The following is a 19,150-nucleotide window of genomic DNA, read 5'->3' as shown; positions in this document are numbered from 1 at the left end:
GCCCTCGACCTTCCTGTGGGACTCTGCCTGGCACGTCTACAGCAAGTACGAGTCCAGGTAAGAAGAGGCCCTACCAAGGACACGGGGTGTTCTGGAGCCACGCCCCCCAGTATATGTGCCTCCTTCCCTCCTGGTGGGACCCCCATCCACGTCTGACATTTGCCCCCACACTGCCCAGGGTGGAGACTCTACTCAGCCACCGTCCTGTGTCGGCCATCCACATTCCTGTCCTCTGGTCCCCAGAGTTCAGTGTGGTCGTCCCCACTGATGCCCTCCCCCACACCACCTGACGCTCACTGGTCACATGGGATTTCTAACACCCAACATCCCTCACAACATTTTAAATCAGCTACAGATGCAAGGACTCGGGGTCCACCCGACTTCAACCCAATAGGACGCTTAACAAACTTTTACCGAAAGCCATCCGGTGCCACAGCATGGTCCGAGGCTAACAAAGAAGGAAGACGTCCCTCCACTGTCCCCCGAGAGAGGACTCTAGGTCTGCCCCATGTCCCCTCACCAGGCTGTCCATAACCTGGCCCTGGTCTGACCACTCCACTCTCTAAACACCGCACCTCATATGCGCCCAAGAGCAGCAGCCAGTGTGATCCTACGGAGAAGACGCACTAACGACCGTCCACCTCGTCCAGCACTGAAAGGATCTACAGTCGTCAGCGAGGTCCGCCTCCCCGGTCATCGGGGTGTGCCCAGCAACGTATCTTTCCCTTGGATGAGGGAACTTACTCCCCATTAACACAGGGGCGTTTGCGAGCTGAATGAGAGTTTGATTTGAAGAAATACAGACAAAAATAACTTCAGCACTAAAATTATGAAATCGTGGTGCCCAACATATTTCCAAAGCTGCAAATCGTCTACCACACTGGGCCTCTCCATCACCTCAACGTGGCAGCAACCGTCACCCAGCTCATCGCCTGCACAGCTAGATACAGGCGGTTGGATAAAACTGTTGGATAAAACAGTTATTAATAAATATAATTTAGGAGCAAAAAATTCCAGGGAGAATACTGGGAATCACTCATTCCAAAATCAGAATCAGGGGCTGGCTGGTGGCACAGGGGTTAAGTTAGCACACGCACTTCACTTTGGCAGCCTGGGGTTCACCGGTTCGGATCCTGGGTGCGGACATGGCACCGCTTGGCAAGTGCCATGCTGTCATAGGTGTCCCACATATAAAGTAGAGGAAGATGGGCATGGATGTTAGCTCAGAGCTAATATTCCTGAAAAACAAAATCAGAATCAGCACTTTGTGAAAACATATCAAGCTACATACTTGATTCATTTACTTCTCTTTAAGAACGTTCTACTTCAACTCAAAAAAAGAACAGGACTGTATTGGAACGAAAACAACAAAAACTTACTACCTGGAATAAAAGGGCAAAAAATAAATTTCGTTTCTTACAAAAGCAGAAACTAGAGAGCTTTACAGTTCAAGTGAAAATAACTGCTTAAAAAAAAAAACACATGCTTTAAATTCCAGTCCTGATGCTTCAGCTAATGGAACTGCTAACGCGTCCAGAACGCTCATGCACATTCAGCCACAGGACCCAACCCAGAGGAACAAAGACCAGACCACGGTCGTCTGGGTTCTCTGAGCCCCAAGTTCAACGCCTGGTACTTCTGGCAGCATGCCAACTGCACAGAAGTCTCTACTCTTGACCCATCATATCAAAAAGCACTTCAAACTATAAATGTAACTTACTCTTCATGATGCCATGAAGCAATGAGAAGGACATTTTTGTTCCATTCTTTCGAGAACAAGAGAGGAATGAACACGATCATTTCCTGCCAGAGTCAGCAAGCCTGGTATCATGTCAGCCTGTCTCCGCCTGTGTCCTGTGGGGGTACCACCACCACCTCCGGAGAACACCGTCACCTGTGCCATCTGTGTGAACTGTGCATGTGCAGATGCCCCAACAGCGTGTCTCGGCAACCTCAACACTGGACAGCCGTGCTCAGCTCAGAACCTTTATCCCTCAAAGGCTGCAGCGTGCACAGGCTGGAGCGCACACGCGGGGTCACTCGAATGGCGCAGCCTGGGTTCAGAGCAAAGACATCCAGTTTCCGATCAATCGCCAGCTGGAAACACAGGCCCAGAGAGAGGATTCCAAGGCCAAGTCTGCTGGCTTCTGACACTAGCCGACTTCATTTTTATGGGAAACATGGTTTGAATGCTGTTGTGCTTTTGCACCAGAAGCAACCCAAATTTCTCATTGCCAAGAAATGTTTTCTCCTGAAACAATCTTTCACATAATTGCATGCCTGGGCTTAACTACGTGGAGTTCAGACCAGTTTTTACTACATTTCTTTGCTCTATTATTCATTTTCATTATAAGTGGCTTTGGCAAAATACTTCCCTTGCTATTTAGGAAATAATTCAGAGACTGCAACTTGCTCTTTCTGAAGAAGAGAGGACATGTGAGGTGGGGAGTGGAGACCACCCGTCTTCTAGAGGTCACATGAGCACGCTAATTTCCATGGGGGTGGCAGACAGGGAGAGATGGAAGGAGAGAAGAGAGAGGGAGGAAAGGAGCGAGAGGAGGAGGGAAGACAGGGAGCCTGGGCTTATCAGGGCAAGCCCCACCCTCTCAGCCGTCACAGTGCTTGGGCCTTCAAATGCGATAAATTACAGCAAGTAGAATTTACGTGAAAAGAGGGAACACCCAACACAGCTCTGCTGGTGATGCCAGACCCACAGGGCACTGTCATGGAGACAGCCCAGGAAAGGACTCCAGGCCCAGAAAGGCCCTCCCCCAGCTGCTCAGGAAAACGCCTGCGACGAGAGACGCAAACCTGGATGCTCTGCTGCCCAGCTAACGCTGACGGACTTGGCTGTGACGAGGATGCAGAGCGCAGCACTGTCCTTCCCATGTCACAACACTCGGACAGAGACGCCCGGGAGATGAATGGTGACGGGAAGCAGCTTAAAGACGCTCCTTCCTACCTTTCAAAAGCCAAACCCCACTTCACAAAACGAATCAGCATCAATTATAAAAGGCTATCCAAGGTAATTATAACAGAAATTTTATTTCAGGTAAACACTTTTTCTCCCCAAATAACAACTACAGTTTCAAGGAATGTAAGTGTAACCTAGGAGCAACTTTAGAATTATTCTACTTTTCAATTTTGGCTGATTGAAAAATACAGTTTTGGCCTAAAAGACCCGATTGGATCCTGCTCTGCAGTAACAGGCTGAGAAAGTCAAGTTGAAGAGCACACGTGGAGACAGCCCACCCTCAGCACGTGCACGCACGCACACTCACATGCATCCACACGTGTGGGTGGGTGTAACACGTTTGCAAAATGGGACTCATTCAGGTTTCATTCATCTTTCTTTTTTTCCCCTGCTTTTTCTCCCCAAATCCCCCCAGTATACAGTTGTATATTCTAGCTGTGGGTCCTTCCAGTGGTGGGCATTCATCTTACACACCAAGCCTTTGGGGCTCCCAGGATTCCATGTCATTACCAAGGACTTAGATAAACTTCATCACACGTTCAATCATTTGGTTGATACTTTCTTTAAAAGATTAAATTCTGGGGCCAGCCCAGTGGCACAGCGGTTAAGTGTGCACGTTCCACTTCGGCGGCCTGGGGTTCGAGGGTTTGGATCCCGGGTGTGGACATGGCACCGCTTGGCACGCCATGCTGTGGTAGGCATCCCATATATAAAGTAGAGGAAGATGGGCACGGATGTTAGCTCAGGGCCAGTCTTCCTCAGCAAAAAGAGGAGGGTTGGCAGCAGATGTTAGCTCAGGGCTAATCTTCCTCAAAAAAAATTAAAAAAATTTTTTAAAAAAAGGTTAAATTCTACATGGGTAGACAAGAGCAACTTGTCTTAAATAATACCACCAGAATTCTGAAAGGCAATGAAAAATGTACATTACCATCCTTAGAAATTTGCAACATGACACAAATATTGCAGGTGCTTTGCAAAATGTGAAACGTTTATAAAGACAGCTCCAACTCAATTCTATAAACTGAAAAATTCTGTCTTTATCACATCCAAGCCAGAAAGGACTAAAATCCTGCGTGTCCAACGTTTTTCACAATAAAAAAGGTTGCTACGCCAATCAATGCGCAGAGAAGACAGGGAACACTTCTTTCGGCCATTTACGGAGCGCTGGCCTACAGACCTGGGACATCAGAAACGTCAGCTGCTGTTAGTGGTGGCTGACCTAACACAGCGCAAAACTGCACGCGAACAATTCTCAGGATGCTCCATACATTGACTAATTACATCAAGAAAATCCAGAAGTTTGGCAGGAATGTTTATTTTCCAGCTCTATGCCAGAAGTACCTCTAAATCTTCATTAAATCAAATTCCACTTACCTCAAGAGGATTACGTTACAACACGACAGAGAAGTTGTCACACATTTGGACTTCATAAAGGAAGCAGTTGGCAAGCCTCACTTCTCTGGAAGACAGAACAATGTGATTTTCTAGGAGAGGAAAGTTAGTTAACTAACACCAACGTAAAACTCCTCTAAAGCAAGGAGCTGTGACACTGAATGACAAAATGAGCCATGACAACCTCACACACGTGTGATCAATAAAAGTAAATTAGTCAATGACTTTATTACATTTAGTGCTTCCTTAAAATAAATATAATAATAGAATACCAAGCGTACAGTGAGAATCCCACACGAGGGTGAAAGCAGGGCAGCAGGAGTTCACAAAGGACCTGTCACACTCGGCACTCAAGGGCACGCAGCCTCCACCAAGACGGGTGGAGCACAGCTGCCTCCAACACAGCATGTACACAACTGCAGAGGACAGAGGGGACGAAGAAAGACCCACAATTCCTTCTAATGTTTTATACCTGTTTCCTCGTTACCTTTTTTATCCATCTAAAATTATGGAACAGTTAACACTCGTTTAACTTTTTCTATTGATCTTTATTTTTCTCTGCAGCTTGAGATTCAAGTAACACTCCCCAAAAATATGTGCAAAACTAACAGAAGTGACTCCAGAATCTTCCGGCAGATGGATCAAACGCAGACTCGGGGCAGCTGGTCAGTCACAAGGTGTCAGCAGAGCTGCGGCCCCGCGAGGGCGGGCACAGGGAGGCGGGTACGCGCCCAGGCCGGACTGGCCGCAACCGCTCCCAGGGACCGTCTGGTCTGGAGCAGTTTCCTGCCCGTCGGGACGCGCGGAGAGAGCCCAGAGCCACTCCACTCACTCGGAGTTCCGAAGCAACCGCAAACGGCCACTGTGTTTCTAAACAGGCGACAACACAAAACTATCGATCTAAACAGAGAACCGCACGCTCCTCTGAGGGCGAGCTGCTCTTCCAGAAGCAGGAATCAGGCAGGGCAGGTCGTGACAAAATGGAACACTGTAAGAACTGTCAGCTTGAGTGCATCACCTTTTACAAGAAACATGCTCAGAGTGAAAAATATTCTACTTTACCAAAATCTGTCTTTATTAAAGTGAACAAATCATTAGAGTACTATCCAAAACTTAACGAACAAGGGCTGTAATCTGCTCAGCTTGCCCGTTTTCAGTTAGGCAAACGCTGGCTAATAGTACCATTCACCATCCTCATGATTGCGGGTCAGCAAGGGTCAGCTCCGTATTTGTAAACCTTACTTTAGCAGAAGACAGACTTGCAGATTTCAGTGCTTTTAGTGAACTGGTATTTTCAGTAAACTTTTTCTGAGCAGCAAGGAACAAGAGTTTTTTCAGAAATCTTAGAATTGGATATAAACGTTGGCAGTAGACACAATCAATAAATATCATACAATTTCTCAAATGAAAAAGATTTCCCTAATACGAGTTCCTTTCCTAAAGACATTCAAACACCCTGACCTGAGACCCGAGTCTCAGTCCTATAATCTCACAAGATTACAGCTGGCCAACATGAGGGTGTCAGGTCACGTGCAAAGGGGGTGAGGTGAGAGGCGAGAGCGCAGAGTAAATCACTTTAATTCACACTGAAGGAGAACTTCAAGTAAAAGGAATCCACCGCCTACAGGCACATCCCCCGTGTGAGGCCTCCGTGGTTAGCAGGGACCCCGGCAGCCAGGAGTAACTGCAAACGGTGTTTCTCCCTCCGTTCTTGCTGCACCTGGCATCCTCTGTGTGCTGGGAGCTAAGGGAGGGTTTTCTTTTGTTCTTTAGAAGCCTCTTCGTAAAAGGTCTGTGACTTTGCACACTTCGTACCCAAACGGATTAAAATAATAAATATCGATCCCCTCGGCACATGTTCAGACGCAGCCCGCGCCAGTGTCATTTACGAGTCTGGGTCTTCTTTGGCGCTGCAGGCCGCTTGGGCTGCCACAGGTGGTTGTGGATAGTGAGAGCATCCACACTGACGGACATGGTTTTGGCTGGGATCAGGTTAAACTGTTTCCGGTCTGAGCTGTATTTATACAGTTTGTCGATCATTTTCTTGGTAATGCTCTTTGGCCCCGTGCCAGTTAATTTGTAGATTTCCTCAGTGTCTGGATAATAGCAGTAAAGTGCCCTGAACTGGCAGCCGGCATCACGAAACAGTATGATGTAGTGATTGGCGTCACACTTCTCTAGCTCCTGTATCGGGGAGTAAGGGAAAAGAAAGGAGGACTTGAGAGTGGCACCCACAGTCACAGCATCTACAGCGTCCCACGACCAAGAGGCCAGTGACTGGTAACACCCGCTCCTGAAAGCTGACTGATACACCATCTGTAGTCTCCTACTCTGAAATTATGGGTCATCCATTCAGTGGAGCATCAGATGCCATTGAGATTTACTCAAGTCTAGGTATGCAAGGAAAAAAGTGCTTTTAAACAAGTGAAAAATCACAAGAAAAGTGCTCAACATCATTAGCCAACAGAGAAACGCAAATCAAAACCTCAAAGAGATAGCACTTGACACTCATAGGGATGGCTGCATCAGACAGACAGACACTAATAAGTGTTGCTGAGGGTGAAAGAAATCGGGCCCTCATGCACTGCTGGTGGGAATGGAGGATGGCGCAGCCGCTGCTCAAAATGTTCAACACAGACTTACCGTGTGACTCAGCATCCTCCTCTTAGGTTTCACTCAAGAAAATTTAAAACACACATCCACACAAAAACTTGTACATGAGCGTGCGCAGCAGCATCATTCATAACAGCCAAAAAGGAGAAACCACCCAAGTGTCCATCAACTGAAGAATGGGTAAATGGGGTCCATCCATAGAATGGAGTATTACTAAGCCACAAAAAGGAGTGAGGCACTGACACATGCTGCAACATGACGAGACTTGAAAACATGATGCTGGGGCCGGCCTGGTGGCGCAGCAGTTAAGTTCACACATTCTGCTTCTTGGCGGCCCGGGGTTCGCTGGTTCGGATACCGCGTGGGGACATGGCACCACTTGGCAAAAGGCATGCTGTGGTAGGCATACCACACATAGAGCAGAGGAAGATGGGCCTGGATGTTAGCTCCGGGCCAGTCTTCCTCAGCAGAGAGGAGGGACTGGCAGCAGTTAGCTCAGGGCTAATCTTCCTCAAAAAAATAAATAAATAAAATAAAATGTACAACTATGTACTGGGGGGCTTTGGGGAGAAGGAAAAATAAAAAATAAATAAAATCTTAAAAAAAAAAAAAGAAAAAAAAACAAAACATGATGCTGACTGAAAGAGCCGGACACCAAAGGCTGCTTAATGGATGAGACCCTTCACATGAAAGGTTCAGAAATGGCCCATCCTAGAGACAGACAGCAGGTTCGTGGCAGCCAGGACGGGGAGGGCGGGAGCCTGGGGCTGGGCTGACCGGTGCAGGGTTTCTGTTCCGAGTGATGAAACGTGCTGGAACGAGCAAGCTGCGGCGGCTGAACTGCTCTGTGAACAGACTAAACCACTCAACTACCCCTCGACAGGGCGGGGTTTCTGGTGGCGAGTGGTCCTTCAGTGACGAGCCACAAAGAAGGGCCTGAAGCAAACATGACGGTGCGTCCTGGGAGTGTCTGCTGTATGGTGGTCTGGGAGATGTCTCTGTATTAACGTTTTTTTAAAACAGGTGCTCCTCCTGCCTCAACAGACCTAGTTTAACTTCCTACCCAGCTGCTCTCAAGCACAGTCCGGGGGTCCTGAAACCCTCTCGGGGCCCCGAGGCCCACACTCCTTCTACAGTAACTCTGAGAAGGGCTCTGGCTGCGCCCTCTCCTCGTGCAGTGGACAGTGGGGTTCTCCAAGACTGCAGACATGTGCTCTCGGAACAAACCGGCTGTAGAAGTGGATGAGGATCGTCTTCTACAAAGCCAGGAATTTAAAAGATTTGTAAAAATGTAAAACAACGCCAGTCTTCTATTGATTTTTGCTTTAGAAAATAGTTATTCTTCAGGTCAGCCTGGTGGCATAGTGGTTAAGTTTGCCCACTCTGCTTCGGTGGCCTAGGGTTCACAGGTTTGGGTCCCAGGCAGGGACCTGTGCACCACTTATCAAGCCATGCTATGGTGGCATCCCACATACAAAATAGAGAAAGACTGGCACAGATGTTAGCTCAGGGACAATCTTCCTCAAACAAAAAAAGGAAGATAGGAAAGAGATATTAGCTCAGGGCCAATCATTCCTCACCAAGAAAAAAGAAAGAAAACAGTTATTCTTCATAAATGTATTTTGTTCTTGTCAGCATATAAAGAGGGTCTGTTACTATTTTGAATAAATTACTAACAAATACTACTTTAAAAGATCAAGAAGAAAAAGTAGAATTCAAAGTGGATATATATATATATATAAAATGCTGATTTCAACTACATAAAAACTGTGTTCAAGCATGAATAGAATTAGCTGCAATAAGTCACGCATCCACACTCCAGGCCCTTCCGGCCCTCCCCACTCTGGCAGCCTGGTCCCAGTCAGCGCCCTCCCCTCTGGCTTTTGTTACTCGGCTCCCACTTACACCCTCACTCTCTTCAGCCTATTCTGGACCTGGCAGCCAATGTGGCTGTTCAGAAGGCGGGTCAGCTCACAGCCTCCTCTGTCCACACCTGCGTTCATGCAAAGCAAAGCTGGAGTCCTGTCCTACGGCCACCTGCACCCTCTGACCTCCCCTCAGTCCCTGCTCCAGCCCACTGGCTCCCACGAGCTCAGCACATGCCCCCTCCTGCTTGGTGCCTCTGCACAGTGCACTCCTGCTGCCTGGAGCTCTCCCCAAACCTCCCCTCGTCCAGGTCACTTTCTAGGAGGACCTCCCTGACCCGCCCACTGACCACCGCATCCTCTGGACCCTAACCCTGCCCACCTCTCCCTCTTTTCCAGATTACTAATCACTTTCCAACCTGGGGCCGCAGGCCAAACGCAGTCACCACCTGCCTTTAAACACAGTTTAGGGGGACAGAGCCTCGTCCGTCTGCCCACACGCCATCTGCGGCCATTTTCACATCAAGACGTTGGAGCTGAGCAACAGGCTGTGGCCTGCAAAGCTGCCATGCCTAGACCAGCCCCGCGGCCCAGCTTTTGGGTGTGCTCCCTGACCCAGCCCCGGGCGCCGAGGTCCCTCAATGACACTAAAGGAAGAGGAGACCCGCCTCACAAAGCAATAAGCCTCCTGCGCAAACCATCACAACGTTTTCTTTTAGAAAGAACGCTTAATTTATAAACACCTCCCAGTCCACATACAAACTTAGTGGTAGAATTTGATACTTGCCTCTAATATCGAATTCTTGTGAGGTTCATTCACTTTTCCAGCCAGACAGCAATGGGACACAGCATTATGAATGATCGGTTTGTTGGATTTGCTACTAGGCTCCTTAAAGAGCTTGGGACCTGTGGAAACCAGGCCAAGGTTTGTAAAATTAATATTCTAAGGCACATCACACACATGAAAGAAGCCAAGAATTCCTTAGAGCCACACAACAGGCAGGCTAAATTAGGGATGCTTATGATTTTCTGAAAATGGGAAGTAACAGCTACTTCAAACCTATCTGAAAAAAATTGCGAGCTATGAATTTTAAATAAACCAAGGAAAAGACTAATTAATAATTTATCCTCTTTCTAATTTCAGTTTGGTATTAAAAAAAGTAAAACCAGAATATAATAATTTTTAAAAACCTAAGGTTCCAAAGTGCCAAGGACACAGTACCTGGCCACGGGGCTGTGTGGACACAAAGGCACATCAGCCACCACTGAGGCAGCTAGAGGGCCAAGCACTGCCTCCCTCACACAGATGTGATGCACCCGTCACCGCCCCCCACGACATCGACGGCTGCCTATGACCTCTACAGAAAGCAAGGCTGTCACCTGTGTACTCGGCCACGGAGGCGAGGGAGGACGCTGCGGACGCCGTCTCCCAGTCTCTGTCTGTGCTTCTGCTCGGGTTGCGGCTTAATACGGGCAGGGCTTCCAGGGACTCGACTCTGCTGAAGACAAGGACGAGGGGCATGCAGGGATGGGTGGGGCACACCTGTTTTGCCCACACTGGCTGCTGCCTTGCAGAATCCCACCCCGAAACAGGCCAAGCTGCCCCACGAGTGCAAGGAGGAACACCCACTGCTAGCTCAGGGCGAATCCTCCTCAGCAAAAGAAAAAAGAAGGAGGAGGAGGAGCATCCACAGTGGGAGGAGGCTTCTGGCAACGGTCTGTTCCTTGTGGAACACAATTACAAACTCTAGGCAAAATACAAAACCCAACACTTCAGGCAGTACAGAGTGAGGAAAGCCGACGGCCGAGGGGAGCTGAGGTCCATCAGAGAAGGTCCACCTGCAGGCGGCCCTTGGCCAATGGCGCCGCCCCCACCGAGCAGGAGAGCCACGCTCGGTGCCTGACTGTTTGGGAAGCTGGAGGATGAAGTATGAATCTGTGCTGCTGCCAAATGAGGGACCAGACCGAGGGAAGGAAGGAGGGGACCGAGAGGGCCGGCCCAAAGCTCCCCTTCTCAACGGCACTCTCACGCCCAGCAGGCCCGAGCCGTCCCACTGCAGGGCAGCCTCCACTCAGCGAAGCAGATTCCAGCGGTCGCAAGGCTGGGCACAGCTGCTCACGCGTGGGAGGCAGGCAGGCAGGGCTGGAGTCAAATCCAGCCCAGGTCACCGACCACCAGAACAAAAGTCCAACCAGAATCCAGAGGCCCTGAGAGGCGACCTCCACAAAGCCCAGGCAACCAGAAGCCACTGGACATGTGAAGAGGCAGGACAATGGGGCTACAGCCACAGGATGTGCACACAAAATGAGAGACAGGAAGGGGGATGTGCCTACCAGAAGAGGCCAACAACACACATGGAAGAGGCGACGGAGGGGATGAGCGGTGGTTACCAAGGCCCGTGAGCAGTTCAGTGGGATCAACAAGGTCCCCAGCACCTCTTCCCAAATTGCTTTTTAATCACAAAGGGAAACTGTTCAGTACCAGTGGCAAACACCCAAGTACTTACTTAACTCAAGTAAACGTGACACGCCTGACAGGCTGCACTGAGAACAGTGCACACCGAAAACGCACAGCCTCAACCTGATCGTGGGGAAAGGCACACTGAGGGACAGTCAACCAAACAACCGGCCTGTACTTCTCCAAGTGTCAAGGTAAAGACAGACAAAGGAGGGCTAAGGACTGTTCCAGACTAAAGAAAACAGCGATTCAGGGTGAGGCACTGAACGGCTCCTCAACTGCGGAAACACGGTTCTCAGGACACCAGGGACAGCTGACGACAACTGAGCGTGGGGAGAGCACTGGATAAAAGTGTGGGTTGGGTAACTGTGGTAACACGAGAAGTCCCTGTTCACAGGAAACACACACTGACGTCTCCCGTTCACTCTTAACTGACCGACAACACAAACGCACACGGGGCTGGGGAGAGAGACAAAGCAAACTGTCACCAAGTGTAACCAACTGGGGACCCCAGGTGAAGGGCATTTAGGAGTTCTTGTGAAATTACCCCAACTCTTCTGGACATCTGAAATTATATCAAAGCTCAAGTTATGAAACCATCTCCCATACAATTTTTTTTTAATCTGAAAATTCCGTTGTCCCCTCCCCTAGCCTCCTTACCGCTGGGAAGGCGTGCCCCCTGAATGAACGCTCTCGGGCTCAGTCGTTGCTGCGGAGGCCAAGGACAGGCTGGAGCCCGACTGGGCCCGGCTCAGGTTATCAGCTGCCGGAGACAAAAAGAAGCTTTCACAAGACGTGTATTTGTCCCCCATTGTATTTGCATAGCTTCTCCCTGACCTGTGGTACGGTAGAAAGAACCAGGGCCCAAACGCCGATCCTGTGGTATCCAGCACTCTGCAGCTCCATCTCCCGTCAAGGGGCAGCACACGTACACCCCACCGTGGGGGAACCACCTCGCACACCACACATCTTACCACCTGAGGACATGAGCACTTCATCTCAACTTTCCCATCTGTAAAATGGGGGTAACGCTCCTCACCACATCACCTCACAGTTGTTGGGAAAATTAAAATGAGGTCAAGAACGTGAGAGCGCTCTGCCGCCGGGGGCAGCATCTCACGTGGGAAAGAGGACCAGGGCCGCCACTCCCAACAGAGCTGCTTACGGGTTGAGGAGCACTTGGTTCCCGAGTCGCTACACGACTCTTCCCGATGGACTGACTTTGGCCGCGGCTTTTTTGGCTTCGATTTAGGTTTTCCCAGTCCTTGTTCTTCTAAAATCTGTTGCTGCTTCCTCCGCAAGTATTCCTGTTTGATGAGCTCTCGTCGCGCCTTCTCTTCCTCCTTCCGTATCCGATCTTCTTCGGCTTTACGCCTGAGAGAAAAACATGGTCAAGACAGTCCTGGTTAGAAGGATTCGTCTGGAGAGTGGCCAGGCACCACCTCCGGCAGTGGGGACAGAGGGGGGCCAGCACTCGTGCGGTGGTGCGGGCCCCGACCCCCACCTCCCCATGTTACACCCAGCCTCACCGCAGAGCTGCGTAACCATGGCCAGCACACTTCCCAGGTCGCATTACGATGGGGATAAAGTCATACAGCTCCCACTGTTGTTGTGGAGATGAAGGGAGACAGCCCACAGCAAGTGCTTAAGCCAGAGCCTGGCCCAGATGACAGCACACAAGACGCTGTAACCCAACTTCGGCCTGAGACACAGGCGCTAGCAGCCTCACCCAGCAGCACTGGTCTGGCTGGACATGGCAGCCCCGTCTCCCTCCCCGGCACAGTGGGCGGGCCGGCAGCCGGAGCCAGCTTACCTGGCCTCGTCTCTCTTGAGCTCCACTTCTGCTTCCAGCTGCTGCTTCCGCACGCGAGCCTCCTCGGCCTTGCGCTGCTGCTTCAGGAGGAAGGCCGCCCGCTTCTTGGCGAGCTCATCTTCCGCCTTTTGTTCATCCTACAGAGCAGACACCACACAGAATGTTAGAGGACACGACCCTCAGATAACCCACAAACACCTGTTTCAGCCCACCAGCAGACTTTAACATGAAAATTTTAATGCAGTCCAAAGATTTTCATACTCTTTTTTTACCTGATGAACAGCATATGTTTACAGATGCTAAAATACAGAAGGAAAAAAACCATGCCACTCAGAAAGCACTCATAAAGTTTGTCAACTTTCCAAATGTCTCACACTGGATTCAGTTTGCCTTGAAAACTACATCTATTTCCACAATATGAGGTAACACCCAATTGATTATTCATTTGTTTACGTTATAAAAGCATAAACACCAAACAAAGTATGCAGCTTTCGACAAGAAAATCTGACGACTCTGAAGTACGCCATCCACCCTCACAGCTGCCAGAAGGAAAGCAGACACTATTAAAACAGAGAAGTTCTCACAATTCCTTTTTCTCTTCTCCCTAAGAAAAAATTACAAGAAAGGAACATATAGAAACAAAAATGTTTCTTGAAGTTTCTATATCTATCTAGACTCTGTAACAGGTTCAGCAAACTTTGGCCCAAAGGCCAAATCTGACGCACCACCCGTTTTTGTGGCAACTACAAGCTAAGAACATTTTTAAATGGTTGGAAAACCATCAAAAGAAACACATTTTGTGACACATGAAAATTACATGAAATTCACGTTTCAGGGGCCTTGGTTGGCACACAGCCATGCTCACGTGAGCAGGTGTGGCCTGTGGCTGCTCTGGGTAGAGCTCAGTGCTTGCGACAGAGACTGCACGGCCTGCAGAGCCACAGAGCCACTCTCCGGCCTTTGTAAGAGAGGTCTGCCAGCCCCTGCTTTGAATTTAAGTTCTTCATAACACCCTCCCCACTAAGGTAAAGTGACATCCCTGACAACGGCTTGATACAAACGCTACCAGTAGTTTACCTTGAAGAAGAAGCCGACTCCCGGCTTCTGATCGCCGTCAGTGCTGAGGTCCACAGAGCTCTCGTGGCCTTCCGTCTCTCCGTCCTCATCAGGGGCCTTCAGGTCTGAGAGGTCTACCTCGATGAGGCTGGCCTTGCTCCTCGGGGGCTCGTCCACAGGCCCGTTCTCCTTGCCGGAGCCAGCCGGGGCACTGAGCCCCGCCTCCTTCTCGCCGCCGTCCAGAGCCTCTTTGAGGCTCGTCTGTTCCAATATAATGTTTGCATCTTTGGAGGAGGACAAGACAAATGTCCGCTGATTGCTCTCATCATGGAGCCGGTAACTGTCGAAGAAGCACTTCTCCTGAGGGTCACTCCCTGGGTCTGCACCACCGTCCCAGCCCGGGTCAGAGGGCGTCCGAGGAGGGAAGGACCGTAAGTGGGGGAGGGTCTCTATACTGGGCGTCGGGGTCTTGCTCCGGGAGGAACCCTGCTGTCTGTCTTTCGGGACCTTCAGGTCAGCCGGTCTTCCTGAACGGGAATTCCGACCCTGACCAAGACGAGGGGGTTTGCGGTGACCCGTCACTCCAGTGGGAGAGAGCGGCTCGACGAAGTGGATGGCTGTCTTGACTCTCTGGTCCTGGGAGTTGTTCTTAGAACCTGGAGCTGGTGCTGTGGGGGATTTCATAAGCAGCTGTTCTTGCTGCTGAGAAATCTTCAGAATCGCCTGCTGCAGTGTGCTGATGGTCTCGTTAAGCTTCTCAATAGAAAGGTCGCACTCGCTCACGTCCCCCACCTCGCCAGCGCTGTCTTCCAGGAGAGCAGCAGAGAGCGCTTTGTGCTTCTCCAGGTCGTGGAGAGTGGCAGGGTCTTTCGGTTTATGCTGCTGAATGAAAGCCAGGCTTTCCCTGTCCACATCTTGAGACTCACTAAGGAGATCCTCTCTCCCCTCTTCCTTAACAAGAAATTCTTCCATCTTGGAAACGCCACCATCAAAGTCCTCTCCGTTGTGCTGAGAATACTCTCTAGCGAAGTGTTCTGGTTTAAGCGGCTGAGGGACGACATCGGCCTTGCCTTTCTTGACCACGTGCAGGAAGGCTGCCTTCCCCAGCTTCAGTCGCTGCCTGGCGGACAGAGTCTCCATCTTCTTCTTCTGCGCTTCGATGGCTCTCCGTTTCTCCTCCAGCTGCATGTGGAGCTGCACCAGCTCGGACGCCAGGAGGCTGGCGTGATCCTTGCTCTGCCTGCTCGGACTCTGCTCTCTCCTCTGCTTCCAGGTCGTCAGTGGGGGCGGGCAGCTCTCTGAGCCATCGGGCGTGGTCTTCTGGGAGCTGCTGGTGCTGGACTTGGTCTCACAGCTGTTGAGCCTCTGGAGCTTCCTTTCCGCGAAGCTGGTCATCTTCACGCTCCCGCTCGCCATGGAGACGCTGCTGATCTGAGAGACGGTGCTCAGACATGGGCTCGAGCGGCCACTGGCGTCATCCTTGTCCTCATGCTCTTTCACTTTCAGATCCTCCTGCAGCTTTGCCGACTCCTCCTCACCGACATACTTAGTGATCACCACAGGGTGGTCCTCACCAAGTAAATCGTGCTCAGCTTCCTCTAGATCTGCAATGTCCGAGTCGGAGTCCTGCCTCAGGACAGTCCATGGCTCTGGATGGTGGGCGTTGGGACTTTTTGCACAGCTAACATAGAACCTGCCCTCCGTGTCTTCCTCGGCTCTGGCTACATGAAGAAAGAAGCCGTCGGCAGACTGTCCCTGAGACAATGGATCAAAACCGCCACTGGCCAGAGGCCTACCACAGGCTTCCCCCACCACCTGCGGCCCCGCCTCAGCGGGCACAGGGTCCAAACCCACAGGAAGTTCTGAACAGATGGGAGTGAAAGTCCTATTCAAGTCTCGACTGACATGACCGCTGGATGCCTTCTTCCGCAGCAGAGGCTGGTAGCCCTCGCTGGACCTCTTGGAGGTGAAGCTCCTTGGCCGCCCTTCTCCGCACTCATCCTCCTTGGTAATCATCTGCTTCTCTTTAGCTGGCCTAAGCACGGCTGGCATCAACGGCTCCAAGAAGAAACTGTCAGGCTTACTTTCTAAGGTGTCCGCCAGTCTCTGGGGAGATCTGGCACTTGCCATCAGGCCCAGGTCACCGCTGTGGGGAGCCACATCCGTTCTAATGATGGCCACAAGCTCTTCATCCTCGTCCTCAATATCGACATTGTTCAGGAGGCTTTTCCCATTGGTCTTTAGGGCTGTGGGGTGCGGCTGGTTCTGTGGGGTCAGATTAACGATATTGGATGCCAAACTATCCTTGCTGATGGAGCGGGCCAAGCTGACGCTATCACCAGAGCCAGGGTCCAGATCGCAGCTCGCAGCATGATGAAGAGCAACGGGTGCTGGCTGAGACACAGGCCTGCAGCGTGGGGAAAGAAGCCCGTTGGACATGCCACTGACTACACGAGAGGCCATGCAAACACAGTGAGAGACAACTAATTATGAAAAGAGAATACGAGTGTGAAATCTAGGAGATTTAAACAAACTCTTCCCCAGGGCAAAAGAAAACCAGAGACAATTTTAGTTTAGCAATTCGCAAACATTTTGGTCCCAGGACTCCTTTTACCCTTAAAAATTACTAAGAACCCCAAAGAGTTTTTATTTATTATATTTATCAATATAAATCAATATTTATCATACTAGAAATTAAAGCTGAGACACTTTTAAAACACTGATTAAAAACTACAATAAGAACCTGTTACATGACAAATGACCATATATTCTAAAACAAAAAAGTTTATAGTGTTAAGAGTGGCACTGTTTCACACTTTTGCAAATCTCTGATATATTGGATGGATTCCCTCCGTGACACCCAGGGGTCCTTGGACATCTGGAGACCTGCTGCGTTAGGCTAATGGACATTTCCAGTAGAAGCTTATCTGAAACCTAGAGAGGTCACCTGTTCTTCTTCTCCGCCCACGCTGCTGCTGCGCCTCGCGGCTGGCCATCGACTCGTGTTAAAGAATTAGATCGGTGTCGCTGATCTGCAGTTCAAAGGAAGAGTGCGTTCAGCGTTAAGCAACCAATTTTATATCATTTGAAATTCTTTCAACATGTTAGCCATTTCTCAAGGAAATTCATAATTTGGTACACCAAAACTGCTCACGGAAAGCAGATAATCACAATACAATTTTCAATACTTTCAATACTAAGTAACATGTAATTCAATAGTAATCAGTCCAAATCATGAAATAATCAGAACTTTAAGTGAACATCAATATGTATGTTCTTGCTTAAGTACAATACAGCAATTTTCTGTATACTTCATATAATTTATTAGATTTTAATGATATGTTTACTATAAAGACTATAAATTCTAGGGTACATCCGTACAAATTAAAACTTATTCTGCCATAGTCTTCTTAACTAAAATTACTACATCATAATAAGAGTATTTAATTTTGAGAACTGTTATTTTAATACATATAGTAAGAAGAAGTGAGGAAAAACGGAAGGTACCGAGGAGACAGCATCCTTACCGGGGCACTCCTCTCCCTGCATCGTCTTTTGCTGTTTCTGTCTCAGTGGCAACAAAGGATGTGATGGGCTAAAGGCAGAGGCCCCTTTCCCCCTAAATGGAAAAAGAACCAGAGAGAAAAATCACGAGTCTATCAACCTTCAAGTTCAAAAGCAAATGCAAAAGAAACTACAGAGACTGTCAGGAATTCACACGAATCTGTGAGAAATAGATTCTTTGGAAAAATTAATAATTATAAAAATGAATGAAGGGGCTGGCCCAGTGGCTCAGCGGTTAAGTGCACATGTTCCACTTTGGTGGCCTGGGGTTCGCCAGTTCAGATCCCAGGTGTGGACACGGCACCGCTTGGCAAGCCATGCTGTGGTAGGCGTCCCACATATAAAGTGGAGGAAGCTGGGCACCAATGTTAGCTCAGGGCCAGTCTTCCTCAGCAAAAAGAGGAGGATTGGCAGCAGATGTCAGCTCAGGGCTAATCTTCCTCAAAAAAAAAAAAAAAGAATGAAAAGAATACCAACAACTTCAAACTTGGGATAAGTATCCAAAAACTGCAACTAGGGGCCACACTAACTTCTGGCTATAGTCTGTAAAACACGAGTTTCCAATGCTAACAGCACACGGCTCAGGTGCGCAGTCAAAGTCATCCTCCCTGCCTCTGGGGAGGGGAGGGGCGGGGCCAGGTGGGGACAACCTCTCACTACAACTAAAATTGGATGCTAACAAGCAAAGGGGAAACAGGACGGTGACTTAATTCCGAGGGCAGACACGCTTACAGATGCTCAGACTCTTCGGGGTGCAAGTGGTGCCTGGGACAACCCTCGGCTGGCAGCTGGGTGGAGGACTGCAGATCAGCCGGGCTCGCTGCCGCGGGGCTGCCCAGGAAGCTGCGCTTAGTGGCATTGGAGATAGGAACAGGAGGCCGACTGCTTTTTTGGTGTGACACTGTTTTAGCTGCAGAAATAGCAATTTTATAGAAATAGTCATATTATTTACAGTTCCTTACAACATTAGCAAGAAGCATCTTTAAAAAAAAAAAAAAGACAGATTATAAAAGCTAAAAGCACTAAGAATAATACAACTTTTACTTGAAACCAAACTTCTTCAAAAAAGCTGGTTTCAAGTTTAACAAATGTATTCTGCAATAACAAGTACTACAAATATTATACCAAAATTAAAAGGTAAGACACAGATTAGAAGAACTGAAACCAGCAGTGTGTCTCTGACCACCAACAACCAGCCTCCACCATGGGGCCCCCTAAGAGGAGCGCCCAGGACGCCCTGCTGCCCAGCCCTCAAGGAGGCCCGCTGCCTCAGCTGCAGAAAGGCCTGGTCATCTGGGCCCAGCGTATGACCCATCACCCCAGTGGTCCCTTCAGCTCAAGTCCCCAAGGAGTAGGATGAGGAGGTCAGGCCTGGCCCGTAGCTCCAGTTTGGAACAGGAGCCCCATCTCTGAGG

At 49.5% G+C, this 19,150-nt stretch overlaps 1 protein-coding gene across 18 annotated transcripts in view; it reads right to left on the bottom strand.

Annotated features, from left to right (window-relative positions):
- Positions 1-4,893: 4,893 nt before the first annotated feature.
- Positions 4,894-19,150, bottom strand: part of CAMSAP1 (calmodulin regulated spectrin associated protein 1) — a 68,494-nt gene continuing 54,237 nt past the window's right edge. For 8 of the 18 annotated variants that reach the window (XM_023629359.2, XM_070250923.1, XM_070250925.1 and 5 more), the window contains 10 exons: positions 18,468-18,645; positions 17,699-17,790; positions 17,119-17,203; positions 14,193-16,578; positions 13,116-13,252; positions 12,468-12,676; positions 11,963-12,065; positions 10,225-10,343; positions 9,632-9,750; positions 4,894-6,550 (listed from right to left, as the gene is read on the bottom strand). In XM_023629359.2, the coding sequence (XP_023485127.1) occupies positions 6,248-6,550; positions 9,632-9,750; positions 10,225-10,343; positions 11,963-12,065; positions 12,468-12,676; positions 13,116-13,252; positions 14,193-16,578; positions 17,119-17,203; positions 17,699-17,790; positions 18,468-18,645 (3,731 nt within the window). In that variant the 3' untranslated portion in view covers positions 4,894-6,247. Of the gene's footprint in view, positions 6,551-9,631; positions 9,751-10,224; positions 11,868-11,962; positions 12,066-12,467; positions 12,677-13,115; positions 13,253-14,192; positions 16,579-17,118; positions 17,204-17,698; positions 17,791-18,467; positions 18,646-19,150 lie in introns of all 18 variants that reach the window. The other 10 variants (XM_070250934.1, XM_023629360.2, XM_070250924.1 and 7 more) reach the window with 2 other exon arrangements.

This window comes from Equus caballus, chromosome 25, assembly GCF_041296265.1.
Source record: "Equus caballus isolate H_3958 breed thoroughbred chromosome 25, TB-T2T, whole genome shotgun sequence".
Classification (NCBI taxonomy): Eukaryota; Metazoa; Chordata; class Mammalia; order Perissodactyla; family Equidae; genus Equus; species Equus caballus.
The sequence above is the reverse complement of the archived record's forward strand: the minus strand, read 5'-3'. Positions and strand labels throughout refer to the sequence as shown.